This window comes from Odocoileus virginianus, chromosome 5 (genome assembly GCF_023699985.2).
Source record: "Odocoileus virginianus isolate 20LAN1187 ecotype Illinois chromosome 5, Ovbor_1.2, whole genome shotgun sequence".
NCBI lineage: Eukaryota > Metazoa > Chordata > Mammalia > Artiodactyla > Cervidae > Odocoileus > Odocoileus virginianus.
This window is the reverse complement of record NC_069678.1, coordinates 35,117,299-35,142,131: the sequence shown is the minus strand read 5'-3', so window position 1 is coordinate 35,142,131 and position 24,833 is coordinate 35,117,299. Positions and strand designations below refer to the sequence as shown.

Below are 24,833 nucleotides of genomic sequence, written 5' to 3'. Positions count from 1 at the left end.
GTGGACTGAAATGAAGAATGACTATCAAGATTCAGAAAGTACAGACAACTGTGTATTTCCATTTGACTCTGTATCTTGGTGAGATAGCTCTATCAGCTAGGGTTATCCTCTTTTTTTTTTTCCATTAATTTTTATTAGTTGGAGGCTAATTACTTTACAATGCTGTAGTGGCTTTTGCCATACACTGGCATGAATCAGCCATGGATTTACATGTGTTCCCCATCCTGATCCCCCCTCCCACCTCCCTCCCCATCCCATTCCTCTGGGTCTTCCCAGTGCACCAGCCCTGAGCACTTGTCTCATGCATCCAACCTGGGCTGGTGATCTGTTTCAAACTTGATAATATACATGTTTCAGTGCTATTCTCTCAGATCATCCCACCCTTGCCTTCTCCCACCTTAAAACCAAATACCAAAGCAGACTAAACTAGATCTTTATCACAAAGTGTTAACCAAGACTTTAACTAGCAAATGTATGTAAATATGTCATCGCTTTCATTTTATCACTCATTATATTAAATATTGTGGGTGTATGCTAAACTTACTATTTTTACTAATTTTTACTAGTGGAGTATTTGATCATGCCAAAAAATTTTAGATGTGTCTAGATCAGTGTTTTCCCAAGTATGGTCTATAGACCTCTACAACAGAAGCAGAATCCCACAGTACTGTTGTGAGTACTGTTCAAGATAAGCAGCAACAAATGGAGATATTCTCCCTGGGTATACTCACAGGGACTGAAAGAGAACCATGGAACAATTTTATCACCATATGGATTCCCTGTAATTTAATGGTTTGTCTGTGACAATTTCAAGATACTGGTGAAACGCTTCCAAAAATTAATTTAGATTTGCAGCATTTCAACATAGATTTCATGTTAAGTTAAAATTAGCATTAGTAAGAAACATGGACGTTATACCACCACCAACTTTATTTAAGGCTTTTTGTCTACTTAGTGAACTGGAGAAAGAAACCAGAGACAGGGAAGTCATGGATGGAAGGAAATAAATGAATGTGGCCAGAAGGAGAGCAGCAGAGATGGTCCTTCTACAGGATGTTCTTGCTCCCAGTTTCTGAATCTCCTAAAAAGACTCTTTCATTTCCACTGCCTTTTATCTACCCACCTTGAATTACTGAACCAAACTTGGGTCTGCTTGCCCAAGGCACAGCAAAGCCAATCAACTGACACCAAGTTGTAGTGAAGGAAAGTATAGCATTTACCAAAAGGCGCCCAATATGGGGCTAAGCATGGAGAATGAGCAGCTAATGCTCAAAAGACGGGAACTCCCTGATGACTTTCAGGGAAGGATTTTTAAAGACTGTGAGGAAAAGGATGTGTGATCAGCTTATACACAATTGTCTGATTGCTGATAGTAAGGTAACAGGGTGATGTTTCCAGAACCTCAGCTGTCAGCTTTCTAGTTCCAGCTGGTCTGGGTTTACTTGCTGGTGGTCAGCAGGCAGTTAACTTCTTCCATCTAATGTGAGTTTTAGCATCTGCAGAACAATTCAAGCATATAGTTCAGGATATTATCTACAGCCCTTGAGGAAGAACTAAAGGTCCTTGACTTTGTTTATGGCTTTTGCTTGCTTGACTATTTTCCTTTGTTTCTGCATTTTAGCACTTCTCTGATTATTATTTTATTTTAAGAAATCAAGGAAAGCTGCTGCTGCTGCTGCTGCTAAGTCACATCAGTCGTGTCCAACTCTGTGCGACCCCATAGACAGCAGCCCACCAGGCTCCCCCATCCCTGGGATTCTCCAGGCAAGAACACTGGAGTGGGTTGCCATTTCCTTCTCCAGTGCATGAAAATGAAAAGGGAAAGTGAAGTCGTTCAGTCGTGTCTGACTCTTAGCAACCTCAGGGACTGCAGCTACCAGGCTCCTCCATCCATGGGATTTTCCAGGCAAGAGTACTGGAGTGGGTTGCCATTTCCTTCTCCAATCAAGGAAAGCATAAGAAGCTAAATCTTTTCTACAAACAAGAGTCAGGGGATGTGGCAATTGACTCTCTGAATATCATATTACCTAGTAGCTCAGTGGTAGAGAATCCACCTGCAATGCAGAAGTCCCAGGAAATGTGGGTTTGATCTCTACGCCAAGAAGATCCCCTGGAGGAGGCAATGGCAACCTACTACAATACTGTTGCTGGGAAATTCCTTGGACAGAGGAGTCTGGTGGTCTGTATAGTCCATGGGCTCTCAAAGAGTGGGACATGACAGAGGGACTAAAACACACACATTGTACTTTTGAGACAATTTGTTTATTTGCCTAAGAGATCAAGATAACACACTTATCTCATCACCTATAATTTGAATTGCATCATTTTTTTAGTAAAACTTATGACCAAGAAACATGAGCATTATTGATTCTGACTTACTTTCAAATCTCAGCCTTTCTAGGTAAATAAATACATAGATGTTATATGTTTGAGGTCTAGCTATACAAAAATTTTTTTAGTCAAGTAATTTTATCATGTTAATATCATCAAAAATATTTTTACTGCTAGTAAAATTTACACTGTAAAATTTACCTGTGTTAATAATTATCCCTCAAAAGTACAATAAAACAAATTCAAAGGAAAATAAACCAAAATGAACAAGAATTTCTTTCCTTTATCATGAGCTGTATTCCTGTTTGTCAAAATAAAATTCCTCTATTGCTTGTTTTTTAGAAGCCTTAGTGTACATTATAAATTTTACCTATGTGTCAACAGTTTAAGAAATGGCCAAGTTACAATGTACAGTCCCCCAATAGAAAGGCATTCTTAAAATGTACTAGGTCTGAACAAGGAGTCAGAATTCACTAAAATTAACAACACAAAAGCTCCTAAGAAATAAAAGAATAAGCAGTAAAAGAGTTTTGACAAATTGGTTTGCTTTTCTTTACATTTGTTTTGAACACTATAACTAATTTTGCCATCATAGCTCTTTCTCTGATTTGTTCAGAGGGGATTTTATTTTTTTTGCCCCTTTTCCTAGAATTGTATAGAAATTCACTCAGTCGTGTCCGACTCTTTGTGACCCAATCAACTGTAGCCCACCAGGCTCCTCTGTCCATAGAATTCTCCAGGCCAGAATACTGGAATGTGTAGCAATTCCTTTCTCCGGGGGACCTTCCCAACCCAGGGATGGAACCCAGGTTTCCCACACTGCAGGCGGATTCTTTGCCATACGAGCCGCCAAGGATGCCCCTCATGAACCCTTTCCTCCCCCTTATGAACCGCTTATTTTAGTTCTGATCAAAGAATTCAGATATTGGAAAGATTCATGGGATTACTGAAAGAACTTTTTCAGCCCCTCTTACATGGATCATGATTGTCAAAGACAGTCAAAAGACTAGGTGTAAAGTTTTCCTCTGGTTTGTTTGCTTTCTCAATACAATAGAGAATATATTTGTAAACTTTCAGTCAATTAATGAGTTTAGATACATAGGGTCTATATAATTTCAATGATATTTGAAAGCTGGTTGCCCATTTAAATTGCTGGCAACCCCACAGAATATTAAGGAGCTCCTGAATTCACTCTTCCATACAAGACAGTCTCTTCTGCAGTCAGTATAGAGCCCTGTCAGGGAACTTCGAGCCTCTTTCCAAGCCCAGTTAAAGGCACTGTCTCCTACTTTTACGTTGGCAAGTGGATTTCTCTGTTCCCTTTATCTCTTTGTCTCCTTCATTCTCACATTTGGTGAAGAGTGGGTCTTTAGACCCACTTCTTCCCGAAGTAGATGTACAGGTGGTCAGCAGGTGCATGAAAAGATGCTCAGCATCATTAATCATCAGGGAAATGGAAATCAAAATTCTCACATCTGTCAGAATGGGTATCATCAAAAGGACTACAAGTAACATATGTTGGTGAGGATATAGAGAAAAGGGAACTCTAGTACACTGTGGGAATGTAAATTGCTACAGCCACTGTGAAGAATAGTATGGAGGTCCTTCAAACAATTAAAAATAGAATTACTATACCATCTAGCAATTCTACTTCTGGTTATACATCCAAAGAAAATGAGAACACTAATTTGAAATGATAAATGCACCCCAATGTTCATAGCCACATTTGCAATAGTCAAGATATGGAAGCCATCTAAGTGTAAAATCACCAGATGAATGGGTAAAGGAGATGTGCTATATAAACAAAATGGAATACAACTCAGCCATAAGAAAGAATGAAATCTTGCATTTTTCAACAACATGGTTGGACCTGGAGGATATTATGGTGAGTGAAATAAGTCAGACAGAGAAAGACAAATACTGTATGTTATCACTTATATGTGGAATTGAAAAAACAAGCAAACAAACAAATGAATATAGCAAAACAAAACCACAGATATAGACAACAAACTAGTGGTTATCAGTGGGGAGAGCGAAGGGGGAGGGGCAAGATAGGGGATTAAGAGTTACAAACTACTACGTATAAAATAAGTAAGACACAAGGATGTATTGTACAGCACAGGGAATATAGGCAAAATTTTATAATAACTTTAAATGTAGTACAATCTATTAAAAATATTTATTCCTGTGTTGTATATCTGAAACTATTATAATACTGTACATCAACTATAATAATAAAGAAAAGAGTAGGTCTTTAGGAACAAATCATTTATTCATTATTAGATCACTATTAATGAACATCTGCTATATGTTAGATACTCTACTAGGTTAAAGAGCAAAACAGATAAAAATCCATTCTCTGAATTTCCATTCAAAGAAGATATAGATATTTAAAAAATAAACAATTATATAATGTGTCAGATGGTTATATGTGCTATGGAGACAATTTGGGAAATGAATAGGGAGTATAGGGGGAGCAGTGGTGGTTGCTTTTTAAATAGGATGGTGAGAGAAGTTGTCACCAGTAAGGTGAGCAGAAAAGTGATGAATTAAGAAATACAGTATAGGACCTCCCCTGGTGGTCCAGTTGTTAAGACTGCACTTCTAACGCAGGGGCCTTGGGTTCAATCCCTGGCTCAATACTATGGATTGGTTAGTTCTGGTTGAGAACTAATACCTGAAGATACTGGCTGAAGAACTAATATCCCACATGCTGTGGGGTGCTGCCAAAAAAAAAGGAAATGCAATATAATTGGCCATTAGAGGTTCATTGTCATACATTTAAAGGAATACCTGACAGCATGGTTGTGCATTTTCCTCTAGTCAAACCAGCTGCAAGACGCAAGGCAGATGTAGGCTTAACAAGGATTTAATTTAAGCTTTAACAAGGGCTTAATAGAGGTTGTGATCTTGCCATGCATGAAATGAGGAGGAAGCAAAAGGAGACAGAGTTAAGGGTGATCACAAGAAGGGATTATCATGATTGACCACAGCATCAAGTTGGATGATAAAGGAAGAGAGGACAGTAGGTGAGGGATAATGAAAAGGTGATATAGCATTAATGGATGTCTGATCCAGTGAAGGTGAAGGATAGCTGGATTCCCTAAGTTTCTTATTCTCTTCTAGGACAGAAATCGGAAGTCCCTTTATTTTTATTTTAGAGGGTAGGGCTCACCAATGTCTCTCTTCAGTTCCTTTGATCAGGAAGTGCCTGAAAATGCAATCAAACCCAAGCAACAGTCATTCAGTCGATCAGTTGATTCAAATGGGCTAGGAATTTCTGAGGCCACCCAGATTAGGTTATTATAGTAGTTTCACAGAGACATTTTTTGTAACTTTACTGTACATGATTTATATTTTTTTGATAGAAATTCTTTGTGTCATACAGTTTCACCATTCTAGATGCAAAATCAACATTCTTTTAGTGTTTTCCAGTGTTATTTTGCCATTTAAAAAATCTTCATACATAGGATTAATGAAGAAGAATTTTACAAATAAATTTTCTTAATCTGATTAAATTCTTAAGCTTTGTATTGTACAAAATTTATGGCTTCTCTTTTCACAGATGGAGCCCCTGTCAATTGCCCACCCTCCCCAAATTATTTCTTTGTAATCTTTACTTATTTGAAAGGATTAGATTAAAATAATTACTTCCTAAACATATTCATTCACATTCAAATTTGAAACTTTGATGCTTTCAAGTATATATATATATAACATATTTAATACTAATAATAATATATATTATTAATAATATATTTATAATATATCTAATACTATTTCAAAACTAAACAAATTGTTAGAGAAAATATTAAGCTTATACCTACTGGTAAATGTTATACATTTTATCGTCAATATCGTTTAAAATCTGGTATAATTTCACTGTTTAAAAAGTGGATATATAAGAGCTGAAAAGTTACAAATAATATTGATTTCTAAGGAAAGTAAATGCAAAATTTCAAGCCAACAAATTGAATAGGCAGGAAGCAAGACTAGGACTAGTCATGCTTCACTGTGAAGTTGGGAAATGCGCTATTTGACACAAAACCTTTCCATGCTTTGCTGCTAACTGGCTCTGTCTCTTCAAACAGTTATGGAGGAGCCTACAAGCACACAGAGGAACTACACAAAAAAGGTCTTCATGACCCGCATAACCACAATCACTCACCTAGAGCCAGATATCCTAGAACGCGAAGTCAAGTGGGCTTTAGGAAACATCACTACAAACAAAGCTAGTGGAGGTGATGGAACTCCAGTTGAGCTATTTCAAATCCTAAAAGATGATGCTGTCAAAGTGCTGCACTCAATATGCCAGCAAATTTGGAAAACTCAGCAGGGGCCCCAGGACTGGAAAAGATCAGTTTTCATTCCAATCCCAAAGAAAGGCAATGCCAAAGAATGTTCAACTACCACACAATTGCACGCATCTCACATGCTAGCAAAGTAATACTCAAAATTCTCCAAGCCAGGCTTCAATAGTACAAAAACTGAGAACTTCCAGATGTTCAAGCTGGATTTAGAAAAGGCAGAGGAACCAGAGATCAAATTGCCAAAATCCGTTGGATCATTGAAAAAGCAAGAGAGTTCTACTTCTGCTTCATTGACTATGTCAAAGCCTTTGACTGTGTGGATCACAACAAACTGTGGAAAATTCTTAAAGAGGTGGGACTACTAGACCACCTTACCTGCCTCCTGAGAAATCTGTATGCAAGTCAGGAAGCAACAGTTAGAACCGGACATGGAACAATGGACTGGTTCCAAATTGGGATAGGAGTACCTCAAGGCTGTATATTGTCACCCTGCTTATTTAACTTATATGCAGAGCACATCATGTGAAATGCCAGGCTGGATGAAGCACAAGTTAGAATCAAGATTGCCAGGAGAAATATCAATAACCTCAGATATGCAGATGATACCCCCTCTTATGGCAGAAAGCAAAGAAAAACTTAAGAGCCTCTTGATGAAAATGAAAGAGGAGAGTGAAAGAGCTGGCTTAAAACTCAACATTCAGAAAACTAAGATCATGCCATCTGGTCCCATCACTTCATGGCAAATCGATGGGGAAACAATGGAAACAGTGACAGACTTTCTTTTCTTGGGCTACAAAATCACTGCAGATGGTGACTGCAGCCATGAAATTAAAAGATGCTTCTTGGAAGAAAAGCTATGACCAACCTAGACAGCATATTAAAAAGCAGAGATATTACTTGGCCAACAAAGGTCCGCCTAGTCAAAGCTATGGTTTTTCCAGTAGTCACATATGAAGGTGAGAGTTGGACTATAAAGAAAGCTGAGCGCTAAAGAATTGACGCTTTTGAACTGTGCTGTTGGAGAAGACTCTTGAGATTCCCTTGGACAGCAAAGAGATCAAAGCAGTTAATCCTAAAGGAAATCAGTCTTGAACATCCACTGGAAGGACTGATGCTGAAGCTGAAGCTCAATACTTTGGCCACCTGATGTGAAGAACTGACTCAATCGAAAAGACCCTAATGCTGGGAAAGATTGGAGGCAGGAGGAGAAGGGGACAATAGAGGATGAGATGGTTGGATGGTATCACCGACTTCATGGATATGAGTCTGAGCAAGCTCCCGGAATTGGCGATGGACAGGGAAGCCTGGTGTGCAGCAGTCCATGGGGTTGTAAAGAGTCAGACACAACTGAGGGACTGAACTGAACTGACCTGAGTAAGAATTGGCTTTTGGATTAAGCAATGCAGAGGTAACACATATTTTTATTTATTTATTTATATGTTGGCTGCACAGAGTCTTTGTTGTGGCAAGTGCTGGCTTCTCTAGCTGTGGCACATGGCCTCTAGAACCCTCAGGCTCAGTAGTTGGGATCCCTGGACTTAGCTTCAGTATGTGGTATCTTAATTCCCTGACTGATGGAACCCAGACCCCCTGCATAAGGAGTGTAGAGTTTTATCCACTGGGCCACCAGGGAAGTGCCACAAATATTTTTATTTTTAGTGATGAATCAACTCCTATGTCTCTATATATTTTATAGCCTCCAAATTTCTATACAAAACCATTTGTAAATTAAAATTCCTTTCACTTTGAGTTCTGGGGATACTTATGTCTCCATGGAAGACCAGAGAGATAGATTTCCTCTTGTTGAACGTAATGATGGAATGAAGGATGGAAACTTTAAAATGTCTTTTAGCTACATTCATGTGATACCTGGATTTAAACTAAAATGAATATTTCGTGGAACTATGTTTGATACTTTTCTTAAAAAATGTCACTCAGTCTTTTTTTTTTTTTTTTTTGTGACCCCTGCCTGAGACTCCTCAGTCCATTGAATTCTCCAGGCAAGAATACTGGAGTGGGTTGCCACTTCCTTCTTCAAAGGATTTTCTGCACCCAGCAATCAAATCCAGGTTTCCTACACTACAGGCAGATTCTTTACCATCTGAGCCACCATGTAAGCCTCCCAAAATGTAATTACAACTATTTCCATTTGTCATAGAATAGTCCTGTGATATCCAAGTCTTAAACTATACTTTCTTTTCAGTATTTTAGAAGCTACTTTTCTCTATATGTCTTTCTATCACATGTTCCCGGCAAATCTCAGTATTGGTTAAAAGCAACTATCTTCTCCATTACAGTCACCAATTTCTCAACTGTCTCAAATATGTCTTACTAACACACCTTTCCCTAGTCAGCTTTTTCTCGTGTTCTCTATAATTTGTTTTTTTTTTAAGATTTATTTACTTCTTTGGGTGGCTGCACTGGGTCTTTGGGTGTTAGTTGTGGCACAAAGAATCTTTTTATTTTTTTTAAGTTGCAGCATGCTCCTGCATTGGGAGCTCAGAGTCCTAGCCACTAGACCACCAAAGAAGTCCTCCTCTATGAAGAAGTGAAAGTGTTAGTCACTCAGTCATGTCCATCTCTTTGCGACCCATGTACTATACTCCACTAGTCTTCTGTCCATGAAATTCTCCAAGCAAGAATACTGGAGTAGGTAGTTGTTCCATTCTCAGGGATGGAACTGGAGAAGGCAATGGCACCCCACTCCGGTACTCTTGCCTGGAAAATCCCATGGACGGAGAAGCCTGGTAGGATGCAGTCCATGGGGTCGCTAAGAGTCGGACACGACTGAGCGACTTCACTTTCACTTTTCACTTTCATGCACTGGAGAAGGAAATGGCAACCCACTCCAGTGTTCTTGCCTGGAGAATCCCAGGGACGGGGGAGCCTGGTGGGCTGCCGTCTATGGGGTCACACACAGTTGGACACGACTGAAGCGACTAGTAGCAGCAGCAGCAGGGATGGAACCTGCATCTCCTACACTACAGGCAGATTCTTCACTGTCTGAGCCACCAGGGAAACCCTCCTCTCTAATTATTCTAAACCTTTTCACCTTCTAAACCTCCTTCTTGCCTTCTCCCATATTCAGCCTGGATTATATTTTGAACAGTACAATAAACTTCCTACTCGAAATCTCTACCCATAAATCTTACAGGCACTCTGAATTCATCGCATTCAAAACTGCACCAATGCTCTTCCCTCCTACAATTCCCTTCCCAGTAAATGGTGCATTCCTTAAGCCAGAAACCCCAAATCATCTTTATATCCAATCTAACACCAAATCCTATGAAATATACTCCCAAATTAATTCATTCTCCATAGTTTTCATTTTGCAACCACTTTAAGTTTTTTAAAAAAATAAAAACTCAAATCTGGTTTTGTCACTCTCCCTCTCCCTACCCACCCCTACCCTTAATTCACATCGGATTTTGTCACAGTTCTTAAAACCCAGCAGGATCAAGGGCTAATGGACTCAAAGATAATACACTTTAGAGCCTTTTGATAACTTGCACTCATTGTGCTTACTGTCTAGTGGGGAAAATAAGACATGAAATATACCTGTGGCAATATAGTAATAACTGCTATATAATTAAGTTGCAATGGGAGTGCCTTAAACCGGAAGATATAATCTAGTGGAGGCCTCCTTGAGGAAGTGACTTTAGGTTGACACCTGAGTGTGGGATGGAAGAAAAAGAGAGAAGAGCTCATTACAGAAGCAGAGAGACAGACAGAGAGAGGAAACAAGGCACTTACCAAAAGGTAAGTGACTGGAGATGGGAGCACTGCAGGAGGGGTGGTTGGAGCTGAACATAGATAAATCACATAAGACTTTGTAGTTCATCCTAAAAGTTTTGATCTCTATCTTTAAATAATGGGAAATAATTGAATGGTTTTAAGAGTGTTAACATGATGAGTTTAGCCTTTTTAAAAAAGATCACTAAGGTTTCTCTGTGGTGTATGCGTTTATTCCTTCCACTGGTTCTCAGGAGAAGGAGAGTCAAAAACACAAGAATGAGCAAGATTTGCACTAAGTCATTCCTGGGTTTCATTTCCTTTGACCCCTCTTAGCTCTATCATGGTGATAGTCACACCAGAGGTCTATACCTGGGTTACACCCTAAGTCTTACCTTTTTGCTGCATGATGAGATTTTATACAATAAAAACAAGTATTAAATCTAAATAAAGTAAATGCTGTGGTATTAACTCTTCCATACAATTCTTGGTCATTTGGTTACTTGAAAACAAAGACTAAACAAACGAACAAGCAAAAAAAAAAAAAAAACCCGACTCTCTTTAAGATTCTTTCTAATGTAAAAATGCCTACAACTCATTTATGTTGACCTCTAGTAGTTGTGACTTTCTTGTGAACCCTTGGTCCTGATGACCTTTACTCCCACATAAAAGAGACTGAATCAAGCCATACCAAGTTGTTAATGACCCTCAGATTTACGCTTCAGGAAACTGGAGGTTGATTGGGTTTTGATGGGTTTATCAAGCAGTTCTCAGCTGTTTTTCTCCTCCCCTCCCTCAACCACTCTTCCATCTAGGAATGAATATTAAGGAATTTAGAAACATTGTTTGCAATTGGATCCAAAGGCAACTACTATGCTGAATATATTTTTCGAATTCACTCCCACAAATAATGAGGAGGTACTGGCCAAGACTCTCAAAATCCAAACTGTCCCCTTACCCGGCTGTTGTGAAATAGATCATTGTGCCATTTTAAACCCAAAGAGCTCGTGTTGGCTCCAATCTCAGCTTTTACCAAATGCTAAGCACTCACTACTTTCAAGAGAATGGAGTTTTGGGGAGGGTGGGAGGAAAGTATGAAAAATAATGAAAACACCACAAGGCAAAACTCATGAATTCTCATGACAACATGGAAGCTAATCCGTTGATTTGTTTTGACGGTACATGCCTTTAGGGCGGCGCTCCTGCTCCTATATCCTTCGCTCTCTGTACCGGGCCTGGCTCTCAGGAGGAAGCAAGCCGTCAGCAAACGTGCACTTGATGCACGAAAGAGCCAGGCCCCAGCCTAGGACCTCGGAGCTCAGACCTCAGGCACCCTTCCAGCGGTCGGGAGCCAGGCTGGGTCACGTGACGCGCTCCAGCCAATGGGCCCGCCGCCCGCGGATCGTCGTGGATAAAGGCGCCTGTCGCTGCCCGCTAGCGGCCGCCATTGGGGTGAGAGCTGGCGGCGACGGACTGTGGAGAACTGACTGCCTGCACCGCTTCATCTTGTGCAAGCTGAAAGGAGCAATCCGAGAGGTCCTTTCCACGAGGGGTAAGGGAACCCCGGCGGGAAGCACTGCTCTGGAATCCAGGCCCTCGCTGTCACCCTGGGTAGGGAGTAACCGTTTTTTTTCTTTTCCCCTCTCCTCCCCTCCCCCATCAACATTATGCAACAGTAAAGGCAGTTAGAGAGGCCATCCCGGTGTGTGGCTGCGGCCCAGGCGAGCTGCCGGTTGCTTTCCTTTGGTCTTACCAGCGGCAAGCTCCTTGCCCCAGTGGGCCCTCTTAAAAAAAAAAAAAAAATTTGTCTTTTCTCTTAAACCCTTGGTTCTTCCCACCCCCACCCCCCAAGGAAGGAGTGAGAAAAGGGAGGTTGGGCGAGGGGGGTTGGGAGTCTAGTTGTGCAACCGCCTCCCATTTTGAAAAACACTCATGTTCTTTGTAGTTCTTGTAGGTCTTGGATTGGTGGATCGCTGCTTGTAACTGTAGTTTCGTGAATGCAGGAGAGGGCAAGGAGCTTTAGATGTAGCTGACGTTTTAGTTCTGTTTATTCTGGGCGTCATCATTTGGGACAGGAGATTTCTCGTCCTTGATTCATTAATCCATTCAGCTTAACATTATTAAGTAAGCCCTTGGAACATATTAAAGCCTCTGTTGGGTGTTGCAGAATCTGGAGATGGGCCTGGCCTCAAGGCCCTGGCTTGTGTTAATAATTAAAATAAGGTATGTACAGGGTGCTTTGGGACCTGTGGGAAACGGCCATAGGGTTGGAAGGCGGCCTGGGAGGCTTCTGGGTAGGGGATTACTGATCTGGGTCTTGAGACCAGTAGAAGTTAGTCTGAAGAGTGAGGGGAGCTCTGATGAGGAGGAGAAATTTTCCAGAGGCTTGGACATGGTGTGAGTACAGAGTAGGGTGGTACAGTGGAGAAGGGCACATTTTTTAATGTGACTGGCACCATGTTGGGAGAGTAGCAAGAGATGAGTCTAGTGAGGTAGGCAAGGGGCTATAAGAGGATTTGTCTGTGTATCATGAAAGGCTATGGGTTGAACAGTATGATCTTAAGTTGATGAACAAAAAAATCAAAACATCCCCATTGCATTAATTTAGGTGGGAGATTATAAGTGATTGAATGAAGGAAGTGGTTTGGAGATAGAAAATAGGAATACTTAAATATTTTCTGAATATGTAAACATATTCAAATAAATTGTTTAAAGGTATTTGATACCTTGAAGAGCCTGAGAACTGCAAAAAGGGAGTAAACAAGACCTCTGGGGGATATTAATGGGTTAAAGAAGATGAGATTATAATTCCTTTGAAATTCTAATCTGACCCACCTATTTGTTCCCTTAGCACCCTCTTATCTCCATCACAGCAATAATTATATGTATCCTGTTGTAATTGCCTGTTTATAAATCTTTGTGAAGAGATTACTGTATCCCCATTTCCTAGCTCAGTCCACCATTGTAGGTGCTTTGTAAATATTTAATAAGTGAACAAACAGAAACTGGGAAAAGTGGTATCCTGGAAACCAGAAGAGTTTGAAAAGAATCACAATAGACTGGTGACAGATATAGCTGAGAGGTCAAGTAAGGTATAAGATTCAAAAAGTATCCATTGGATTAAACAAGTGAATGTGGTAAGTATTAACTTTAGTGTAAGGGCAGTTTTAGAGGAATGGCAGAAAAAAGTCATGTTTGAGGTGGGGAGTAAAAACATCATTTTTCAAGGTGCTGTGATGTGAGATACAGAAGAGAAGATAGAGACCCCAGGGACAGAATAGGATCAAGAAAGAATTTTTAAAAATTGAGAAAGTTTATCTGGCCGGTAAGCTAGTATAGAAATACTTAAGATGCAGGCAAAAGAGAGCAAGTGTTATTCTAGAGTATCTGGGAAAAGAGTTCAGACAAGAAAATTGAGGGACAAGCAGATGAGAAGACTGAACTGTTGTGAAGAATATACATCATCTACAAATCACCTGTTTGACCTTATTAAATGAAGCCTGAAGAAACCATTTTCTCCCTTGAACTGGAGATGTCTAGTTTGAAAGTCGGGATTTGAGCTCATTACAAGGGCAGATTACTTTTAACCTGAGTCCTAGAGGCATCAGGTATTCAAAATCCACACTCCGTGCCCCACCCCCCCACAACCCATTACCATCACTTTTATTCAGGATATACAGGAGATAAGAGTGTTTGAAAAAAACTAAGAATTAAGCAGCCTTTTACAAACCTAATAAAGACAGAAAGTCCAAATACAAAAAAAGAATGCTTTGAGGGATGTAACACCAGAGGGATATAACACCGGAAGTGTATAAGCAAAAATAACTTAAAATAGGGAAGGAAAGATAGCTTAAATTTAAGGTATACAGTGTAATGATTTGCTTTACATACATCATGAACTGATTATCACAATACATTTAGTAAATCCATAATCTCATATAGGTACAAAATTAAAGCAATAGAAAAAAAATATTTATTCTCATGATGAGAACTCAACAGAATCCAAGTTCTTTATGCTGTACTGCTTCCTTGCATGTGTGAGATCTATGAACTCAACCAGAAGTGTCACCATTACAACAAAGTAACCTATTCTCTGACATTTATCAAAATAGAAAATATTTTTAAACAATCTTTATTCAAAGCTTCGAAAAATTTCAACTCTATTTTAAATTGAGAAGTAAGTGTGAAAAAACAGTTTCTAAAAGGAAACATAAGAAGTTGCTAAGAGTTTGAGGAGGGGTATCTGGTTAACTGGAGGACAAAAATGGGAAACTTTGTTGTGTACTGTTCAAACTATGTGGATGTTAAAATTCAAATAAACAATTTTTATGAAATCCATAAATGGTATATTGTCAACACTCAATTCTTAGTGATATTTCATCTGCCCATGCTATCTGTATATCTTTGAAGAAATATATCCATGAGTAAAAAATGTTTTAAAAGAAATAAGATGACAACTCATAAACATTAGAAACAACAGTGGATTTTCACATAGGCAGTAATAGGTTACAGTTTATGCATAGTTGCCAGCAGACTTGTAACTCCATCGTTCAGTATGTTGAAGTATAAGTGATTTTAGATAAGAGTGGTTACCTTGAAGTAACCAATCTATTTAAGTGACAAATTACTTCTGACACCTTACTGATTGTGACCTACCATTATGTCAGTAATGGTAAATCTTTGGAGGCTATGTTGCTAGACCATTATGCTGGCATTTTGTGTTTACTCTTGGTTATTAAGAGTAAAAGCTGGAAAGAATAAAAGTCTTCGGAGAATATAAAATAAAACTGACAGCTATCTGACAGAAATTTGCCAGTTATCTTTTAAAGCCACATGAGCTTTTAAAAAGTTTTTAAATAAGAAACAAGATAGGGATTGGCTTCCCCAGTGGCTCAGCTGGTAAAGAACCTGCCTGCTAGTGCAGGACACGCAAGTTCTATCCCTGAGTCAGGAAGATCCACTGGAGAAGAAAATGGCATCCCACTCCAGTATTCTTGCCTGGGAAATCCCATGGACAGAAGAGCCTGGTGGGCTACAGTCCATGGGGTCACAAAGAGTACAAGCACACACACACACGAAACTCCCTGGTGGTCCACTGGTTAGGACTGTCACTGCTGAGGGCTCAGGTTCATCCCTCGTAGAGGCTGAACTAAGACCTCACAAGCATAACTTTGAATACTAAGACTAGGATAATTATAAAGCAGTTTTATAAAGGAGTTAATACCTAGTCCTCTATTGCTGGATAGTTTCACCTCACACTAGAAACCAGGACTTCCAGCCAAATAATGCAGAGCACTTCTGAGATAATTATCAGATTACCAAATATTTGCTCTTGCCCAGTGATGATTATCAGAGCTTTTGTCCATAGTCCATCTGCAGCATTGTCACAATGTACTTTATTATTAAAGACTGCTGACATAGAAAAATGGATAAAATAGTACTAAGGACCTCTGTATAACACCAACAGTTGTCACCATTTTGCTGTGTTTGCTTGTCTATATAGGTTTTTCCCCCCAAATCTTTAAACATTTCACAAATGTGGCTATTCACACTGAAGTTTTTATTTATTTTTTAATTGAAGGATAATTGCTTTACAGAATTTTGTTGATTTCCGCCAAACATCAGCATGAATCAGCCATAGGTATGCATTGGAGAAGGAAATGGCAACCCACTCCAGTGTTCTTGCCTGGAGAATCCCAGGGATGGGGTCACACAGAGTCAGACACGACTGAAGTGACTTAGCAGTAGCAGCATGCATATGTCCCCTCCCTCTTGAATCTCCTTCCCCATCCCACTCCTCTAGGGTTGTCACAGAGCCTCTGTTTGAGTCCCTGAGCCCCTCAGAGCCCCTGAGTCATACAGAAAATTCCCATTGGCTGTCTGTTTTACATAAGGTAATGTAAGCTTCCATGTTACTCTCTTGGTACATCTCACCCTCTCCTCTCCCCTGCTCCCAACCCGTGTCCATAAGTCTGTTCTCTATGTCTGTCTCCACTGCTGCCCTGCAAATTTCATCAGTATCACCTTTCTAGATTCCATATATATGCATTAGTATATGATATTTTTCTTTCTGTTTCTGACTTACTTCACTCTATAATAGACTGTAGGTTTATCTACCTCTTTAAAACTGACTCAAATGCATTTCTTTTTATGGCTGAGTAATATTCCATTGCATATATGTACCATAGCTCCTTTATCCATTCATCTGTCAATGGACTTCTAGGTTGTTTCCATGTTGTAGCTATAGTACATAGTGCTGCAACGAACACTGGAGTACATGTGTCTTTTTCAATTTTGGTTTCCTCAGGGTGTGTGCCTAGTAGTGAGATTGCTGTGTCATTTGGTGGCTTTACTCCTAGTTTTTTAAGGAACCTCCATACTATCTTCCATAGCGGTTGTATCAGTTTACATTCCCACCAACAGTGCAAGAGGTTTCCCTTTTCTCTACACCCTCTCCAGCATTTATTATTTATTGTTGTAGACTTTTTGGTGATGGCCATTCTGACTAGTGTGAGGTGACGTCTCATTGTAGTTTTGATTTGCAGTTCTCTAATACTGAGCAATGTTGAGCATCTTTTCATGTTAGCCATCTATATGTCATCTTTGGAGAAATGTCTGTTTTGGTCTTTTTCCCACTTTATTGATTGTTTTTCTGGTATTATATGAGTTGCTTGTATTTTTTGGGAAATTAATCCTTTGTCAGTTGTTTCATTTGTTACTATTTTCTCCCTTATGAAGGTTGTCTTTTTACCTCCTTTATAGTTTCCTTTGCTGTGCAAAAGCTTTTAAGTTTAGGTCCCACTTGTTTATTTTTGTTTTTATTTCCATTACTGTAGGAGTGAGTCACAGAGTATCTTGCTTTGATTGATTTCATCGAGTGTTCTGCTTGTGTTTTCCTCCAAGAGTTTTATAGTTTCTGGTCTTAAATTTAGGTCTTTAATCCATTTTGAGTTTATCTTTGTGTATGGTGTTAGGAAGTGCTCTAATTTGAGTCTTTTACACATAGCTGTCCAGTTTTCCCAGCACCACTTATTGAAGAGGCTGTCTTTGCCCCATTGTATATTCTTGCCTTCTTTATCAAAGATAAGGTTCCCATAGGTGTGTGGCTTTATTTCTGGGCTTTCTATCTTGTTCTGTTGGTCTATATTTCTTTTTTTGTGTCAGTACCATACTGTCTTGATGGCTGTAACTTTGTAGTATAGTCTGAAGTCAGGAAGGTTGATTACTTCAGCTCCATTCTTTCTCAGGACTGGTTTGGTTATTCAGGGTCTTTTGTGTTTCCATATGACTTGTGAAATTTTTTGTTCTAGTTCTGTGAAAAATGCCATTGGTAATTTGATAAGGATCAAAGTTGAATCTGTGGATTGCATTTGGTAGTACAGTCATTTTCACATTATTTATTCTTCCAACCCAGGAACATGGAATATCCCCATCTGTTATTGTTGTCTCTGATTTCTTTCATCAGTGTCTTATAATTTTCTGTATACAGTTCTTTTGTATCCTTAGGTAGGTTTATTCCTAGATATTTTATACTTTTTGTTGCAGTGGTCACACTAAAATTTTTGAGCATGTATTTAAAGTAAACTTTTTTCCCTTACATAATTGTCCTTCTGTTCTCACACCTATTGAACCAATTCCCTCATTGTCTCCAAAAATGTCTTTTTTTTTTTTTTAAACTACACCATACAGCACACAGGATCTTAATTTCCCAACCAGGGTTGAACCTGTGCACCCTGCAGTGGAAGTGTGGTGTCTTAACCACTGGACCTCCAGGGAAGTCCTCAAAAATGTCTTTAATAGTTGCTCTCAAACCAAGATTTGACATAGGGTAATAAGTTGAGTTCAGTTATTATGTCTTAATTCAGAGCAGTTCCTGATTTTCTTTAAGTCTTGAGTTTTTATAAAAAGATGGGCCATTTGTCTTATAAAATATTCCATGTTATAAATTTGTCTCATGATTTTTGTTCTATTCTAGCACTGTCAAGAAAAACTTTTCTGCTGTGATAGCAGTGTTCTGTAGCTGCACTGTCCCATACAATAGGCACTAGGAATATGTGGCTATGAAGCAGTTAAAATGTAGTTGAACTTTTTTAAAATTAATTAAATGTTTTGGTTGCACTGGGTCCTTATTAACGTATGTAGTCTCAGTAGTTGTGGTACCTGGGCTTAGTTGCCCCAAGGCATGTGGGATCTTCCCCAACCAGGGATTGAACCCATGTGTCCCCTGCATTGTCAGGCAGATTGTCAACCACTGGACCACCAGAGAAGTTTGGAGGCTAAGTTTTTAATCTTGGTAATTTTGGTCAATTTAAATTTAAAGTTACATATGGCTAGAGGCTATCATACTGTACAGCACAGCTGTAGCCATTGAATTTTCTGTTAAAAAAATGTTAAATCTATAAGCTTGTTACAGATTTTTGGTAAAAATTCTTTATAGATGCTATGTAGACTGTATTTTGTCTTGTCTGGACATGTGTGTGTGTGTGTGTGTGTGTCTTTTATCCCAATACATAGTATTTAAGTTTTTACTAGTTAGTACTGTTTTCCTAAATAATACAAAAGCCTCAGTTTTGGATTTGACTAATTTGGTACAGATGTCTGATTAAAATACCACAATTAAGAAAACGTGGACAAGTGTTGAAATAAAATGGTCATATGAGGAAGTGGTATGAGTAGTTATGGGTATATTGAATGCAAAAGGGAACAATTTTAAGAGTTGCTAGCCATTACAAATACTGCAGAGGAGTCTGGGGAGATAACCGAGGAAGGCCAGAGAGGGATTTGGAATATTTCAAAATATGTTAGTAATCTTGGGAGAGCAGTTTCAGAAGAGAGCTGGAGAAATCGGATGGATATTTTTGACCTTCACAAAATTTTTTGCACCCAAGGGTTTTTTGTTTGTTTGTTTTAGAGCAGCTTTAGGTTCACAGCAAAATTGTAATATACAGAGATTTCCCATGTATTTCCGGCCCCAGCACATACATAGTCTCTTGTTAGGAGCATCCTAAAACAAAATGGTGTATTTGTTACAATAGATGAACCATTTTGTTCATCTCTATACTTTTCAATTTTGTTGATACAACATTATAATTTAAAATCTGTTGTTTGTATTAGGGTTCACTCTTTGTGTTATTCTTCCTAAAGATTTAGGCAAATGTATAATGGCATATATCCATCATTATGGTATCATACAGAGTATTTTCATTACCGTAAAAATTCTATGCTCCATTTTTTTCATCTTTCTTTCTCCCTACCTCCTGGCAACCACTTAGGTTTTTACTGTCTCCATAGTTTTACCTTTTCCAGAATGTCATATGTTGTTGTTGTTGTATTTAATATTCCTTTATGTCTTTTTGTGTCTGTATAAATCATTTCTTTTTAGCACTAAGTAATATTCCATTGTCTGACTGTTGCTTCACAGTTTATCCATTCTGCTGAGGAACATCTTTATTGCTCCCAAGTTTCGGTAATTATGAATAAAGCTACTATAAATATCTGCATACAGATTTTTGTGTGGAAAGGTGTTTTTAAGAAAAATAATTTTAAGATGCTGATTAGAACATGTTTGTAGGCAGAGATATCAGCAGAAGTTAATAACAGATAAACACACAGAAAATGAAACCTGGAGGTGGGAGGGGGGACCGGGATGGGGAATACATGTAAATCTATGGCTAATTCATTTCAATGTATGACAAAAACCACTGCAATGTTGTAAAGTAATTAGCCTCCAACTAATAAAAATAAATGGAAAAAAAAAAACAATAAAAAAAAAAAGAAAATGAAACCTTAAGACAAAGTGGGAAGCAGAACCATGTGTTGCATAATCTTTATTTAAGTAAAGGAAAGCCTTCAGAAACATAATAAAGAAACATACAATAATGGAGATAAAGGAATAATGAAACAGTAGGTTTCTGGAAAAAAGGAAAGAAGATCCTTATGGAAGAGAGGTGAGGCACTTAGGAAATAAGAGGAAATAGACTAGGAAATAAAAGAAACCAAGAAATTAATGTTTAAAGTTTCTTATAAACTTTATAGGATCTGAGATCATTTGCAAATGGGTATAGTGAGGCTGAGGTTATTTTTTTTTTTTTTTTTACTTTCATATCCCAGTTGTAGCATGTGGGATCTTAGTTCCCTGACCAGGGCTCAAACCATGCTCCCTGCATTGGGAGCCCAGAATCTTAGCCACTGGACTACCAGGGAAGCCCTGAGGCTGAGATTTTGAGGAGTGGAAATTTGAAAATGGTGTTTTATAATTGATATACATTCATTCATTCATTATTATTATTATTTTTTGAAGACAGATTCCTGAGCAGCAGGAACTAACTTAGAAGTAAAACATTCTTGATTTCTCTTCCCACTTCTCCCTATATAAACAAGTTATATCTGCTCTATCTCTAACATAAAATTGAACCTGAACACTTTAATTCAGCATATGTGGGCTCTGTTTTATGCACTGAATCAATGCAAACAAGGTCCATAAGCTGAAACAGCGTTTACATTTTGGGGATTAGGGAGAGGGTTGGATTGAAAGTCTGACAGTGACAAGTAGGTAAAAATAATAGTAGTGAAGAAGGTATTAGCTGATAAATTAGAACTGGGGAGGAGCTAGTTAAGTATGCCTATTTAAAATGAGAATGTGAAGGAAAGGTCACTCTAAGGAGCTGACAGTTTTGAATAGATCTGGAAGAAGAGCATTTCAAGCAGAGTGTAAAGGCCCAGAGGTTAGAACTGGCTTGATGCAAAGAACTGAAAAAAGAGGATGGCTGGTGTGAAGTGATTGAGCTGGGAGAGTAGGAAAGGAGGTGGAACAATGAACCAGACCTTGGAAGGTTTCAGCTCAGTCTGGCGGTGATGGTGTTAGTCTTTGTTAAAGGATGGTCACTGGGGCTAGGGTCATAGTGGTGGAAGAAATGAGAATTTGAGATTTATTTTGGAGGAGGAATCATCAGAGAAATAAAATTAAAATCACAGTGAGATCCCATCTTACACCCACCAGAATAGCTAAAATGCAAGCTGTCCATAATACCAAATACAAAAATATGGAATAACTGGAATTTTTAGACTATTGTGTATATAAATTGGTACATTTTGGAAAACTGGTGGTATCTACTAAGGTTGAACATATACATAACCTTTGTCCCAGTAGTTTTACTTCTGGGTTTATACCCAACATAAGGCATGTACATATACACTAAAGCATTTCATGGCATTATTTGTCATAGTTAAATATTGGAAAACCTAAAAGTCCCAATAGGAATGGATAGATTTTGATACAATTTTACAATAGAATACAACAGGCAAAAACACAGATAAATCTCAAAACAATATTGGTTAAAAAAGCCAGATACAATGTAACACATAGTAAACAATACTATATTTATGTAAAATTCAAAAACAGTCACAATTTAATGTATGGGGATAGAAGTCATCCTAGTGGTTATCTGTGGAGAAGGGAGGATATAGTGATTTGGATATTCAAAAGGTAGGCTACCTTTAAATAATTACAAAGCTAGGATAAGAGCCAGTTTCAGTTGCAACACTGAAATAGCACCTTCTTTCTTCTCAATGACTTTTTATTGAGTTCTAGTGCATATAAGATGAGAAAAGTGAAATGATGAGATAAAATTGTAAGACTGATAATCATCTCCAAGTTAATTCATTTTGATGTAGTGGTTCTTTTGCTTAGTGGCTCAGTCATGTCCGACTCTTTGTGACCCCGTGGACTATAGCCTGCCATGCTCTTCTGTCCATGGGGATTCTCCAGGCAAGAGTACTGAAGTAGGTTGCCGTGCCCTCCTCCAGGGAAACTTCCCATCCCAGGGATCAAACCCAGGGCTCCCTCATTGCAGGCGGATTCTTTATGGTCTGAGCTACTAGGGAACCACAGGAATACTGGAGTAGCCTATCCTTTCTGCAGGGGATCTTCCTAACTCAGGAATCGAACTGGGGTCTCCTGCATTGTAGATGGATTCTTTTACCAGGGAAGCCCCAGTAGTGGTTCTTAATCTTAACTATACATCAGAATGTCCAGGGAACTTAAAAAGAAGTAAAGTGGATTCTCAAGCCATATCTCCAGAGCTTAGGACCTAGAAGTGGATTTATTTATATACACATTCTGTAGACAGTGGTTCTCTGAAAAGGCAAGACAACCTTGGGAGAAACACACTCCACAGACAGTGGGTGGGCCATCTCAGAAGGGCACTGGTATTTTTTTAAATGATCCACAGTGCTTCACACCCATTACAATGGCTACTATTAATCAAAAGAACAGAAAAGAGCACATGTGAAGATGTGGAGAAATTGGAACCCTTAGATGGTAGGAATGTAAAACAATGTTGCTGCTATAGAAAACAGTATGGGATTCCTCAAAAAATTAAAAATTTCCATATGATCTAGCAATCTAGATCTAGATTTCCACATCTGCACTTGTAGGGATATATCCCTACAAATTGAAAGCAAGGTCTTGAAGAGGTATTTATTTGTTGTTTAGTCACTAAGTCATGTCTGACTCTTTTTGCGACCCCATGGACTGTAGCTCACTGGGCTTCTCTGTCCATGGGATTTCCCAGGCAAGAATACTGGAGTGGGCTGCCATTTCCTTCTCCAGGAGATCTTCCTGACCTAAGGATTGAACATGCATCTCCTGCATTGGCAGGTGAATTCTTTACCAGTGAGCCACCTGGGAAACCCATATTTTTTTTTTTATAGCAGCACTATTCACAATAGCCAATAGGTGGAAACTACTCAAGTGTCTGTCAGTGAATGAATGGAGAAACAAAATGTGTATACATACAATGGAATATTATTATTAAGATGAAGGAAATTCTTACACAGGCTACAACATGGATGAACCTCAGACCTTATGCTACAATAGATAGTGAAGTGAAAGTCACTCACATATGTCCAACTTTTTGCAACCCCATGGGCTCTACAGTACATGAAATTGTTCCAGCCAGAATGCTGGAGTGGGTAGCCTTTCCCTTCACCAGGGGATCTTCCCAATCCAGGGATCGAACCCAGGTCTCCCGCATTGCAGCTGGATTCTTTACCAGCTGAGCCACCATAAGCAAGTCACAAAAAGACAAATACTGTGTGATTGTACTTATGTAGATTACTGGAGTAGTCACATTCATAGAAACAGAAAATTAAACAGTGGTTGCCAGGGGCTGGATAGAGGGGAGATTTAGGAATTGTTTAGTGAGTATAGTATAGAGTTTCAGTTTTGTGAGATGAATAAGTTCTGGAGATTAGTTGCTCAAAAATATGAAAATGCTTTTGAACAGTATGCTTAAAAAGAGTTAAGATAGTAAATTTTATGCTGTATGTATTTTGCCACAATTCTACAGCAAGAGTTGAAAACTTACACTGCTTTAATGCAATATGTGTGTGTGTGTGTGCATGTACTGGCTAAATGTTAACACTGATCTCTAAAAATGGACAATTTATTTAATAATCATACTTTTCATTTTGCTGATACACTTGGTAGTACCTTTGCTCTTTTATCCTTAAAGTAATAATATTGTCTAGGGATGTTAGATACCATCTCTCTGAAATATTCATGAAGCTCTAAATTATTCTATGTTAGTTGTAGTAATACACGCTGAACAGTAGCATTTTAACATTTGTCATTTTTCTTCCTAATAATTCACTTTTAAAATAAATCACTTTATTTAAATTAGCCAGAAAAATTCCTTTGCCTTTCTCCCTTTGCTAATTAATAGTTGTAGAATAAACTGTATACTCACATTACCTTTAATATTCCCTATTACTTCTTTTTTTTTAACCAGGAATTTATAGACTTTTCCTGCTAAGACTTCAATTTGTGTTTAAGAAAGGCAGAAAGAAATTACTGTAAACATTGGAGTAACTTAAATCACCCAAAACAAAGGCATACATAATGAAACAACTTTTAGTACTTACATAGAAAAAGGTTCGTGTTTGTTTTTCAAATTGACTAATTTGTTTTTTTTTTTTTTTTCTTCCCTAATCATGATATGCTTTAAAATACGAAATCTACTTTTGAAGGAAACTTTTCTGTTCCTATAGAAACCATTTTAAAGGTGCTTTGAAAATAACTCCCATTTTTTTTGTTGTTGTTTTGGTTTCTTTTCTTTTTTTTTTATAGGATAGGTACCTGTAGACAACACTAGAATATAAGGATTTGAAGCAGTTGAGAATGTCTCTGCCAAGTCGACAAGCAGCTCTTGTTAACCCTGCACCACCAGAGTACATAAATACTAAGAAAAATGGGCGATGGACAAATCAGCTGCAGTATCTACAGAAAGTTGTCCTGAAGGCTTTGTGGAAGCATAGTTTCTCCTGGCCTTTTCAGCAGCCTGTGGATGCTGTCAAACTAAAGTTGCCTGTGAGTATGTCTTATAATTATGTTTGTTTAAAACAAATAAAGCCCTGACAGAATAATATTATGAAATATATTTAATAAATTATTCAGCACCA

The 24,833-nt window shown here is 38.4% G+C and overlaps 1 protein-coding gene across 11 annotated transcripts in view; it reads left to right on the top strand.

Moving 5' to 3' along the window:
- The first annotated feature begins 11,765 nt into the window (after window positions 1-11,765).
- The window catches only part of BRDT (bromodomain testis associated), a 56,725-nt gene continuing 43,657 nt past the window's right edge, over window positions 11,766-24,833 (top strand). For 3 of the 11 annotated variants that reach the window (XM_070467765.1, XM_070467763.1, XM_070467773.1), the window contains exons 1-3: window positions 11,766-11,984; window positions 24,164-24,306; window positions 24,502-24,741. In XM_070467765.1, coding sequence (XP_070323866.1) covers window positions 24,553-24,741 — 189 coding nt within the window. In that variant the 5' untranslated portion in view covers window positions 11,766-11,984; window positions 24,164-24,306; window positions 24,502-24,552. Of the gene's footprint in view, window positions 11,985-12,412; window positions 12,597-13,425; window positions 13,511-19,794; window positions 19,840-24,163; window positions 24,307-24,501; window positions 24,742-24,833 lie in introns of those variants that run through there. The other 8 variants (XM_070467766.1, XM_070467764.1, XM_070467768.1 and 5 more) reach the window with 8 other exon arrangements.